This window comes from Zootoca vivipara, chromosome 3, assembly GCF_963506605.1.
Source record: "Zootoca vivipara chromosome 3, rZooViv1.1, whole genome shotgun sequence".
Classification (NCBI taxonomy): domain Eukaryota; kingdom Metazoa; phylum Chordata; class Lepidosauria; order Squamata; family Lacertidae; genus Zootoca; species Zootoca vivipara.
In genome coordinates, this window is record NC_083278.1 from 93,628,406 (window position 1) to 93,641,173 (window position 12,768).

Sequence of the window (12,768 nt, forward strand, 5' to 3'; positions counted from 1 at the left end):
TTTCTGTCTTTGGACACAGAGCTAGGACCCACTAACACCTTCCCCTTCCCCTTTTACATCCCCCTACTCTGAGCTGCAAAAGGAACTTCGGATGAAATAAAGTGAAGTTGAAATGTTGATCTTATTTCTCCTGCAGCTCTACTGAAAAGTAGGGATACCGTGGTAATCTGACAGTTCGATTTCCAACACAGATATTGTTTCACTGGTACGAGCAATTACCTGGACCTTCCTTATGTCCAATTCTGTCTTGTTTACTTTTTACCAGGGGGAGAAAAATAATCAGTAGGTGGATGTGCAAACTCTTGCGCAAACTCACCAGAGAGAGAAACAAAGTGGATGCTGAATCACATCAGAACACATGTTGGAATGAGCATCTAAGTGCACATCTTGCCAGCAAAGCATGTCAGTAGGAGGCACATTCCACTATACAGTACATACAAATTGCATTCCCACCTACATCTAGTAAACATACATGTTTTGAACTTTCCACTATAATGTGCATCTGTTTGAATAATTTATTTTCCAGGCGTGAACTGGCGTATAAAACAGAACTCTGGATGTGTCAGAGTTGTTTTCAGAAAAACAAAGATATCACAATACCCTGGAAATAAGTTGGAAATGTTTTATAAAGAACTTAAAAGAACTTAAAATCTGTTCCTGGGCATTGGGGAATAGTATGGGAATAAGTGTTGGGGGCTGCAGATGGAAAGGGAGTTATAGCGAATCACATCCTCTTATGTGAATGGAGCAGAAGCTTGGTGCTCAAGCCTTAGTGTCCAAACATGGTTCTTGGAAAGTGAAGTGAAAATGGCTCAAACCAGGATTCAAAGAACCATGGAATTAGTTCCATGAGTTCAAGAGAGCTTTTCTTAACAAGTAGTAAAAGTGAGAAGTTCCATCATGTAAGAAGTAAGCTCCCTACATATGTCCAAGCGATCTTTAAATTCTAGTATTGATGGGTGTTACCTAACTATGTCATACTCAGAATAGATGCACTGAAATCAGTGGACATAAATTATTCGTGACTAAATAATAATAATAATAATAATAATAATAATACCTTTATTGTCATTGTACAACCTGTGTACAATGAAATTAAATGAGCCTCCCCCCAACACTCAATCTCTTACCAGACAACACACCACCTTGCAAGTCAATTTCGTTATGTTATTTTTCGTTCAACAGCCTAACAGCCCATGGATAGAAGCTATTTTTTAGCTTGTTGGTACGGCTGATTATACTTCTATATTTCCTGCCCGAGGGTAGAAAATTAAAGAGTTGATGGCCGGGGTGTGAGTCATCCCTGATAATTTTTCTCGATCTCCTAAGGCAACGATCCCTTGCGATGTCACTAGTGGACTCAAGGGACAGCCCATAATATCATGTGCTGTATTCACCACCCTCTGTATTCACCACCCTTTCTGTCCATGTCTGTCAGGCCAGCATACCACACTGTGATACAATATGAAAGGACACTTTCTGTTGTGGACCGGTAAAAAGAGTTCATCAGTTGTTTAACATTATTCTTTCGCAAGACCCTGAGGAAATGGAATCTCTGTTGGGCCTTTCTGACCACCTGTGTTATGTTGATTTTCCAAGTGAGGTCCTCCTAAGGTAAACTCCCAGGAATTTAAAGGAGGAGACTCTCTCCACACAGTCCCCCCCCTTCCTCCGGATGTCCAATGCCATCTCCTTTATCTTACTAATATTTAGGTGCAAGTTATTCTCTAAGCACCATGTAGATACTTTCTGAACCTCCCCCCTGTACGCTGTTTCATCTCCGCCTGCAATTAGGCCCATTGATTTCACTGGGTCGACTCAAAGTATGATTTAGTCAGGTGACACTCATGGTTTCTTCTTCTGGTTTAGGCTGCAATCCAAACCCTGTCCAGGAAGTAGAGGAACTTGATGGAGCACCAGGATCCACCACTGGTTGGCATGGAAGTTGAGAGGAGGTTAGACAGATTCCTGCACCAGCCTGGCACTGGCTTAGCAACTGAGCCTGAATTGGGCCTGATGTTGCTGCATGATGGCAGTCAGGCAGCCTTGGGGTCTAGTGGATGAAAGGGAACCTCATTCCTCCACATCTTATCCTCAACCAATATCAGAACTTGTTGTGGGCTGCTGTTGGTGGGGATCCTGTTAGTGACCATGTTATGCAGGCATAACAAGGAGCTCTGCGTTGGTGGAGTCTGGCAGAACTAGGTGCAGGGTCACTTCTGCCCAATTCCTTCTCTACTCCCCAGTCCAGCAGGAGTTTTGATTGTAGTGCCTCTCTGTAAAGCAAGCATCCAAAAAAGAAGACGAAACCACAGCTAACAATCGTGCCCATGCTAGTCTTGACATACAAATTTGAAACAAATGTAAGAAATGCTTCTTTGTTGAGCTTCATAGATATTAGAGTTTTATTATATGTCACCGTACACATTAATAGAGCTATAATAACACAAGCACAGTGGTACAGGTACCTCGGTTCTCGGATGTAATCTGTTCTGGAAGCCCGTTTGGCTTCCAAAACATTTGGAAACTAAGGCACAGCTTCCCATTGGTTGCAAGAGCTTCTTGCACTCAGTGGAAGCTGCGTCACAGGTTCAGGTTCCAAAAAACGTTCGAAAACAGAAGCATTTCCTTTCGGGTTTTTGGCGTTTGAGAACTGAAACGTATGACAACGGAGGTGTACCAAGGTACCACTGTACTTTCTCTCATTTTTAACTAGGATTTCCAATTAATAGGTTTTAAGGTGGCTTACATTTCATTTATAAAACTTTTTTTTTAATTTGAAAAAAAGACTTGGAACCTAAAACTGTTTACAATGTAAAGGTAAAGGTAAAGGGGCCCCTGACCACCAGGTCCAGTCGTGTCCGACTCTGGGGTTGCGGTGCTCATCTTGCTCTATAGGCCGAGGCAGCCGGCGTTTGTCCGCAGACAGCTTCCGGGTCATGTGGCCAGCATGACAAAGCTGCTTCTGGCGAACCAGAGCAGCACACGGAAACGCCGTTTACCTTCCCGCCGGAGCGGTCCCTATTTATCTACTTGCACTTTGATGTGCTTTTGAACTGCTAGGTGGGCAGGAGCTGGGACCGAGCAACGGGAGCTCACCCCATCGCACGGATTCGAACCGCTGACCTTCTGATCAGCAAGCCCTAGACTCTATGGTTTAACCCACAGCGCCAATGTGGTTGCAGCAATAGACGGCGATTAAAACTGCAAATGGAAGGTGTAAATAATTTGTTGTCAAAGATTTGAGAAATGAGAGCACTTTTAATCTGGTGCATAAAGGATAACAGTTTTGGAATAGGGTGAATATATCTGGCTTTAGAATGTAGAGAAGGGAGTTATCATAAGTAAATTAAACACATGCCATTTAGAGCTTTAAAAAGGTCAAACCCCAACAACTCTTTAACTGTTCCCTGAAGCCAATAGGAATCCAGAATAGATTTTGGAGCCCTGGTATATATAGTCCTGGGGACTCACTCCTGTTAGATTGCTATGTAACATTTCACATCATCTAAGGCTTCTGAGTAATAACCCATAAAGTAAAATACTGTATTTAATATTACAAAAGATACTTTTGAATTGCTATCTCTCTTGTGGTGTGTGAATGATTTTTTAAAAACATGTTCCATTATATAAACACTGGGTTTGTGTATATATATGGTTTTTTTTTAATTTAGTAGATTTATATCCCACTTTTTTACTAGGGTCCTCAAAGTGACTAATAATATTTATAAAATGCAATAGATATGTCAAGAAACACAGGCACACAAATGTTCTAGTTTTAGGGTGGGATTCATCTAATGAGTCCAATCAACAGGAGCCCTGTACAGAGACTTCTGCTTGTGCAAATACATGCATGCGTGCGCACACACACAAAAAACTAGCTCAGGGAGGGGCCAGGAGAACAGCGCGAGGTGGAGAAATGGAGGATAGTTACATCTAGGAAACTAACATGCTTCTGCTGGTGGAATGATCAGAAGAGGTACAATGTTAAATTCCTCCCTGAGTATATTAGACAAGATATTTGGTACATCCTGATGATTCTGTTCTGTTTTTGTATGTAAGTGTGTGGTTTGCGTTATATTTCAAAGGGAACTAAAAACACATGAGTGATGGTATCTAGGTTTCTATCTGAACTTGGGAGTCTTTGGATTAATGTGCAGTTGCCCCATGTGGTGAGTATTTCTGCAGCAGCGGCCCGGTTGGTGTATTTCTTCCATTGTCTAGTCCTGGACAGGAAGGTCTATAAAAGGGTAATAATTAAGTGGCATGTGAATGTTTCAAATAAGTAAAAATAGCCCTGCTAGTTCAGAGCAAAGGCCCATCTAGTTCAGCATCTGGTTCTCATGGTGGCCAACCAGATATCATACTCATAGAGTTGGAAAGGGACCATGAGGATCATTCTAGTCCAACCTCCTGCAATGCAGGAATATGCAGCTGTCCCTTATGGAGATCAAACTTGCAACCTTGGCATTATCAGCAGCATGCTCTATCCAACTGAGCTATCCATTTGTTGCCTAATATCCACAGAAAGCCTTGGAAGCAGGACATGAGTACAATAACACTCTCCCCACTTGTGTTTGCCAGCAATTGGAACTAAGAGGCATATTGCCTCTAGTAGTAGAGGTGGAACATAGCCACCATGGCTGGTAGCAGTCTGTAGCCCTAGAAGACAGCTGCATATGTCTGAGCCCTGACACTCGTCCTCACCACTGGGATTCCTGGTACAAGGATAAACCCAGTAATAGCCAGACTGTGGGAGGGTGGCCACTATGACTTACTTATAGGACTTACTTTCTACCCTGGTCACTGCTGGCTAATTTTTGTTTGAAACCATTTTCAGTCAGCTCAGTGAGAACTGACCCTTGCATTGCACTGACATTATTGGATGAAGATGTAATGAGGTTGTGTGTAATGAAAATTTACCGCTGAATTGTGTGCAAAGTTGAAAAGTTTGATTGTGAATGGTTCTACCATTTCAGCATGGGGGGGGGGCTTTATGTACTGTAGGATATTTTAATTTCACTTTGAAACAAAGTTGCCTCTGTATCTCAAGGCTGATATAATAATGACCTATCTCGGTACATTTTTATTAATTGTTTAAATATCTTTTAAAAGGGATCTGCTGTTGCACTAACGCCTGATAATGATGGTGGAAGACAATATAATGATAACAGTTGGCACCATATAACTGCTGTAAGGAATCAGGCTTTGGGAACAATCACTGTGGATGGGCAGTTCACAGGTAATTCTCTCAACTCATAGCATTATTATTAATTTTCTCAAGTGATTATCACAATATTTTTTATAAAGGTTTCTTCAGATTTTTCTTTCATTTTCACTTTGTTTAAAATTTGGGCACTTTATCATTGGAAGGATGCAGTAATAAAATACAAGATGATGCTTCTGAAAATACACACAGGTTTATCTTTAACTTGGTAATTTTCAGTTTAGACCTCTGGGCCTCTCTGAGCCCTTTCCAAATGAATAAATTGGTACGTTTGTGTTGATAATTCACTCTAACTGAGGGGTGGCCAAATGTTTCAGGTTTGTGGCCAAACCTGCAAACTAAAGAAACTTGTGGGCACCCCTCCAACACACACCATAAGCGAGATCACACCAGAGCCTGTTCTACTGGTTATAATAAAATGGTTTTTTCCATGCCTAATTTCAGCTAATAGAGGGATGTGGGAGGGAACCACAAAGGCCACAGGGAATGTTGTAGGGATATATATGCATGCCCTTGGACTGTCACTATCCTGGTGACCCCAGAAGATAGCCATTGATTCACTGGGCTTAATAAAATAAATTAAACCCAGTGTTCTAGAGCTCAGATGTCTAAGCTTCTCTGACCAGGTCACTCAGGTACCGATCATCAGGGAAATGATAGTCCTGATAATCTGTTTGGATGTGTTTTGCTCCTTCCTTCTCCTTGTAGCTCAGAGTGGCATGACAGCTAAGCCAAAGTTTAGCTTAATATCTCATCTGAAGCTGGGATCATGGTCCAGCTCTATCCTCCTTAACCACATCCTGTAACCAAGATCAAACCTTGGCTTCAGATCCTAGTTAAGGAGGAAGGAGTTTCACCACAATCTCATGTTCAGATGACATGTTTAGCCAAATCTTGGCTTAGCTGCTGCCCTGCGTTGAGCTAAAAGGACCAGGGAGGAGAAAAGTGCCTGCAGTCTCCTCTTTATGAGCAGTGAAAGATACAGGTGTTACTATAATTACAGCTTAACCAGGAAACATAAAAAAAGGATTGCTTCTGTTACCAAAAAGAAAATACAGTAGGTGCCAGTGAGAGATTTCCATAGCCCTTTTCCCACCCAGCTCCTTCCTTGCTTTAGAAGCCAGGGGCGTATGGAGGACTGCATCCAGATGCTGATATCATTGTACGGGCAGGGTAGTGTGGAGACAGGCAAATCCTGATCTTAAGGCATGTTGGGCTTTGACTGATATGAATAAAAATTGTGCTTTTCCTTTCTGTGCCCTTTCCCTCACCCCGTGATGATGTTAGGATACAAATGGCAGAATTATAGGATGTAGTGTAGCTCTGATTCATTCTTCCTGCCCTGGATCCCCCACCTACTCCTGGTCCCCTTTGGTCATGGCATTGATACAAGGGGGCTTGCTACGGTAGTGAAACACGTAGATCCTCCCTGTTGTTCTGACACACCATTTTCTGATACCAAGTTACCTAATTTCACCCTGTTAGCTATTATGGTTGTACATCTATAAATGAGATAAATTACATTGTCGGGCACAAGAGATAGGGTCTTTTCAGTTTTGTCCCCACTGTTGTGGATCTGAATTACGTATATGTGGTTTCTAAAGTGCAGGTCTTCAAATGTGCTTTGACAACTCATCTATTTAAATCTGCCTTTCTTCAACAGTGCTGCTGATTCTTGAGACTCAAAAGTTTCTTGCAGTGCTGGTTTTTATGGTTTTTGATGCTTCAAATGCATCTTTGTGTCATTCATCTAATCTCAGCACACCACGTTGTTAGGACTTTGTCTTGAAATGTGGCCAATAAATACCTTAAACAAACAAACAAACATTGTTCTCTACTTTTTCCATGGTGGTGAATTTTGACCTGACACCGTCTAGTTCTTGCTAGAATAAATTTTCTTTGGCTGATTTTAGGTTCCTCATCAGCTGTCAGTGGTAGTACCATTATTGGAGAAAACACAGGAGTTTTTGTTGGAGGACTCCCACAGGGTTTTACAATCCTAAGAAAAGATACAGGTAAGAAGGTGTTGCATTGTTTGCATGGCAATACTTTCACTTCCCAGCCTACCCTTGAGTATTCACTCGAAGTCCTTGTGCTACTGCGGTACCAAGTATGAAGTCCCAGAGCCATTCCAAGTGAGATGAGTTGGAGAACTGATTGGACTACTCTTGATGTTATGCATTAATTGTTTTTATTTCTTATTTCCAAGAAATTCATTATATTCTGTGCATTTCAGCTTTTTAACATATTTTTTTGTCAGGCGCCTCTAAAATAGTTACAAGAGGATTTGTGGGGTGTCTCCGAGAGGTGTCCTTGAAAAAGATACATCATCCTCATGAAGTTTGGGAGCCTTTAGAATGGAAGGAAGCAGTGGAGCAAAGAAATGTTTATCGCAGCTGGGAAGGGTGTCCAGGCATGCTTGCAAATGGAGCACATTTTCTTGGGAGAGGTATAACCCCATATTAAAATTGTTTGAAATACTACCTGTGCTTTTTATTGTTCTGAATTTTGTGAAGTGAAAAAATACAAAATATTTTATTTGATCTTATTTAGAATTTGGTGTTTTTCGAATTTAAAATACATCTATATTTTTAGTAACAGGTAGGTAGCCGTGTTGGTCTGCTGTAGTCAAAACAAAATAAAAAAATTCCTTCCAGTAGCACCTTAGAGACCAACTAAGTTTGTTATTGATATGAGCTTTTGTGTGCATCCACACTTCTTCAGATATACAGTGTATCTGAAGAAGGGTGCATGCACATGAAAGATCATACCAATAACAAACTTAGTTGGTCTCTAAGGTGCTACTGGAAGGGATTATATATATATATATTGTTGTTGTTGTTTAGTCGTTTAGTCGTGTCCGACTCTTCGTGACCCCATGGACCATAGCACGCCAGGCACTCCTGTCTTCCACTGCCTCCCGCAGTTTGGTCAAACTCATGTTCGTAGCTTCGAGAACACTGTCCAACCATCTTGTCCTCTGTCGTCCCCTTCTCCTAGTGCCCTCAATCTTTCCCAACATCAGGGTCTTTTCCAAGGATTCTTCTCTTCTCATGAGGTGGCCAAAGTATTGGAGCCTCAGCTTCACGATCTGTCCTTCCAGGGAGCACTCAGGGCTGATTTCCTTAAGAATGGATAGGTTTGATCTTCTTGCAGTCCATGGGACTCTCAAGAGTCTCCTCCAGCACCATAATTCAAAAGCATCAATTCTTCGGCGATCAGCCTTCTTTATGGTCCAGCTCTCACTTCCATACATCACTACTGGGAAAACCATAGCTTTAACTATACGGACCTTTGTCTGCAAGGTGATGTCTCTGCTTTTTAAGATGCTGTCTAGGTTTGTCATTGCTTTTCTCCCAAGAAGCAGACGTCTTTTAATTTCGTGACTGCTGTCACCATCTGCAGTGATCAAGGAGCCCAAGAAAGTAAAATCTCTCACTGCCTCCATTTCTTCCCCTTCTATTTGCCAGGAGGTGATGGGACCAGTGGCCATGATCTTGGTTTTTTTGATGTTGAGCTTCAGACCATATTTTGCGCTCTGCTCTTTCACCCTCATTAAAAGGTTCTTTAATTCCTCCTCGCTTTCTGCCATCAAGGTTGTGTCATCTGCATATCTGAGGTTGTTGATATTTCTTCCGGCAATCTTAATTCCGGTTTGGGATTCATCTAGTCCAGCCTTTCGCATGATGAATTCTGCATATAAGTTAAATAAGCAGGGAGACAATATACAACCTTGTCGTACTCCTTTCCCAATTTTGAACCACTCAGTTGTTCCATATCCAGTTCTAACTGTAGCTTCTTGTCCCACATAGAGATTTCTCAGGAGACAGATGAGGTGATCAGGCACTCCCATTTCTTTAAGAACTTGCCATAGTTTGCTGTGGTCGACACAGTCAAAGGCTTTTGCATAGTCAATGAAGCAGAAGTAGACGTTTTTCTGGAACTCTCTAGCTTTCTCCATGATCCAGCGCATGTTTGCTATTTGGTCTCTGGTTCCTCTGCCCCTTCGAAATCCAGCTTGCACTTCTGGGAGTTCTCGGTCCACATACTGCCTAAGCCTGCCTTGTAGAATTTTAAGCATAACCTTGCTAGCGTGTGAAATGAGCGCAATTGTGCGGTAGTTGGAGCATTCTTTGGCACTGCCCTTCTTTGGAATTGGGATGTAGACTGATCTTCTCCAATCCTCTGGCCATTGCTGAGTTTTCCAAACTTGCTGGCATATTGGGTGTAGCACCTTAACAGCATCATCTTTTAAAATTTTAAATAGTTCAGCTGGGATATCATCACTTCCACTGGCCTTGTTATTAGCAATGCTTTCTAAGGCCCATTTGACTTCACTCTCCAAGATGTCTGGCTCAAGGTCAGCAGCCACACTACCTGAGGTGTACGAGACCTCCATATCTTTCTGGTATAATTCCTCTGTGTATTCTTGCCACCTCTTCTTGATGTCTTCTGCTTCTGTTAGGTCCTTACCACTTTTGTCCTTGATTATGGTAATCTTTGTACGAAATGTTCCTTTCATATCTCCAATTTTCTTGAACAGATCTCTGGTTTTCCCCATTCTATTGTTTTCCTCTATTTCTTTGCATTGCTCATTTAATAAGACCCTCTTGTCTCTCCTTGCTGTTTTTTGGAAATCTGCATTCAGTTTCCTGTATCTTTCCCTATCTCCCTTGCATTTTTCTTGCCTCCTCTCCTCCGCTATTTGTAAGGCCTCGTTGGACAGCCATTTTGCTTTCTTGCATTTCCTTTTCCTTGGGATGGTTTTCGTTGCTGCCTCCTGTATAATGTTACGAGCCTCCATCCATAGTTCTTCAGGCACTCTGTCCACCAAATCTAAATCCTTAAACCTGTTCCTCACTTCCACTGTGTATTCATAAGGGATTTGATTTAGATTGTATCTTACTGGCCCAGTGGTTTTTCCTACTTTCTTCAGTTTAAGCTGGAATTTTGCTATAAGAAGCTGATGATCTGAGTTACAGTCAGCTCCAGGTCTTGTTTTTGCTGACTGTATAGAGCTTCTCCATCTTTGGCTGCAGAGAATATAATCAATCTGATTTCGATGCTGCCCATTTGGTGATATCCATGTGTAGAGTCGTCTCTTGTGTTGTTGGAAGAGAGTGTTTGTGATGACCAGCTTGTTCTCTTGACAGAACTCTATTAGCCTTTGCCCTGCTTCATTTTGAACTCCAAGGCCAAACTTACCAGTTGTTCCTTTTATCTCTTGATTCCCTACTTTAGCATTCCAATCCCCTGTAATGAGAAGAACATCCTTCTTTGGTGTCATTTCTAGAAGGTGTTGTAGGTCTTCATAGAATTGGTCAATTTCACTTTCTTCAGCACCGGTAGTTGGTGCATAAACTTGGATTACTGTGATGTTAAAAGGTCTGCCTTGGATTCGTATCGAGATCATTCTGTCATTTTTGAGATTGCATCCCATTACAGCTTTTGCCACTCTTTTGTTGACTATGAGGGCCACTCCATTTCTACTACGGGATTCTTGCCCACAGTAGTAGATATGATAGTCACCCGAACTGAATTCGCCCATTCCCTTCCATTTTAGTTCACTGATGCCCAGGATGTCGATATTTATTCTTGTCATCTCATTTTTGACCACATCCAGCTTACCTCCACTCATGGTTCTTACATTCCAGGTTCCTATGCAACATTTTTCTTTACAGCATCGGACTTTCCTTTCGCTTCCAGGCATATCCGCAACTGAGCGTCCTTTCGGCTTTGGCCCAGCCGCTTCATCAGCTCTGAATCTACTTGTACTTGTCCTCCGCTCTTCCTCAGTAGCATGTTGGACGCCTTCCGACCTGAGGGGCTCATCTTCCAGCGTCATAACTTTTATATGCCTGTTGTCTTTGTCCATGGAGTTTTCTTGGCAGGGATACTGGAGTGGCTTGCCAGTTCCTTCTCCAGGTGGATCACGTTTAGTCAAAACTCTCCAGTATGACCTGTCCATCTTGGGTGGCCCTGCATGGCATAGCTCATAGCTTCTCTGAGTTATTCAAGCCCCTTCGCCACGACAAGGCATTGATCCATGAAGGGGTATATATATATATATATATATATATATATATATATATATATATATAAACGATCAAATAGAAGCAGCACAATATAGCAAAATTCGGAGAAAACCTAGCCAGCTTTATCCCTTAAAATGGTTTCCTAAAGAGCAATGGCTTGCAGATCTTCTGAAAATCCAATAGGACTAAGCTTCTAACAGCAGGTCCCATAACATCAGAATCAAAACTGAAAGAGCCTCATTTTACTTCTTAATTACTCTTAAGTCTACTGAATATGTTATGCGCAAAGACATGGAAGCTACTGTAATTGCACTTTCCCCAGACCTGTCATAGTATATGAAGGGTGGATGGGACTGATGGGATATGGCCCCACACTAGAGATGCTGGTGTGGGACCATGTGATCAGTCTCACTCACCCATCAGACATCATGGAGTCCATACTACTGGGTTATATTCATCTTTATCACAAAACCAGACCCATGCAAGGGCATTGCATTTCACCAGACAAGATGGCCCTTGGCCATCTCTGGCATATGACATTTAATATCCTACACAGGGCTTTGTTCTCCAACGCATTGCTGCTTGCATTTTCTAGTTATTTTAATGTTATTGTTAGTGAAATTGAGTTTAATGAGAAAGTCATCATAGGCCAATGACCTGTTTAAGATACAGTGGCTTTGATGCACACACACACACACACACACACACAGAGAGAGAGAGAGAGAGAGAGAGAGAGAGAGAGAGAGAGAGAGAGAGAGAGTGTTGTACAAAGGCAAATCTGCCTGTCTGAAATTTCTCCCTCATTTCAGTATGTAGTTCCAAATGCATACTGTAATGCAGTTGAAATGAAGGGGGAAGCCTACATGAGTGTGGCTAACTCACTGCTAAGTTATGACTTCAGTATTCATTTCATTCATCTCAAAAACAAGCCCTCTATTTATTGGGCTGATATTATATACAATTCCTTGAACTGAGTCTGACGGAATTTCATTCTCACTTATATAATTATAGAGACTGCAGTATAACATTCTTTGCATGGTTTTCATTTCTTTTCTTCCCTTTCTGAAGGTTTCCTAGAACTTCATTCAAATGTTTTACATGCTGGTCCGGACATGGAGATCTCCTTTATTTTTAAAACGGATCAGCTGAATGGATTACTTCTGTTCATTTACAACAAAGAAGGGCCAGATTACATTGCAGTAGGTGTTTATATTTTTGTTTTCAAATAGGTTATTTAAGAATTTTTATGTATAGATGCTGGATTTCCTTTGTGTGGCAGGATAAACTGCATGATATGAAGAAATTTACATGAGAGAATATATCAATTGCTACTTGATTTCATTCTTCCCATCTGTCAACTGAAGTAACTCATTACCTTTGTCCTAATCTGGAGGACAGTGGACTAATCATGGCAGTAGTTATATGAATAGGAGTGTGCATCCATAAAGACTGTTCATTAGGTCCTCAATTTTGTTTCTTAGGTATAGTGATATTCCCATAACCTCT

At 41.6% G+C, this 12,768-nt stretch overlaps 1 protein-coding gene across 1 annotated transcript in view; it reads left to right on the forward strand.

Annotated features, from left to right (window-relative positions):
* Positions 1–12,768, forward strand: part of USH2A (usherin) — a 452,818-nt gene that overhangs the window by 148,842 nt on the left and 291,208 nt on the right. Inside the window, exons 24-27 of the mRNA XM_060273280.1 lie at positions 5,116–5,242; positions 7,141–7,242; positions 7,488–7,676; positions 12,331–12,461. Coding sequence (XP_060129263.1) covers positions 5,116–5,242; positions 7,141–7,242; positions 7,488–7,676; positions 12,331–12,461 — 549 coding nt within the window. The remainder of the gene's footprint in view (positions 1–5,115; positions 5,243–7,140; positions 7,243–7,487; positions 7,677–12,330; positions 12,462–12,768) is intronic.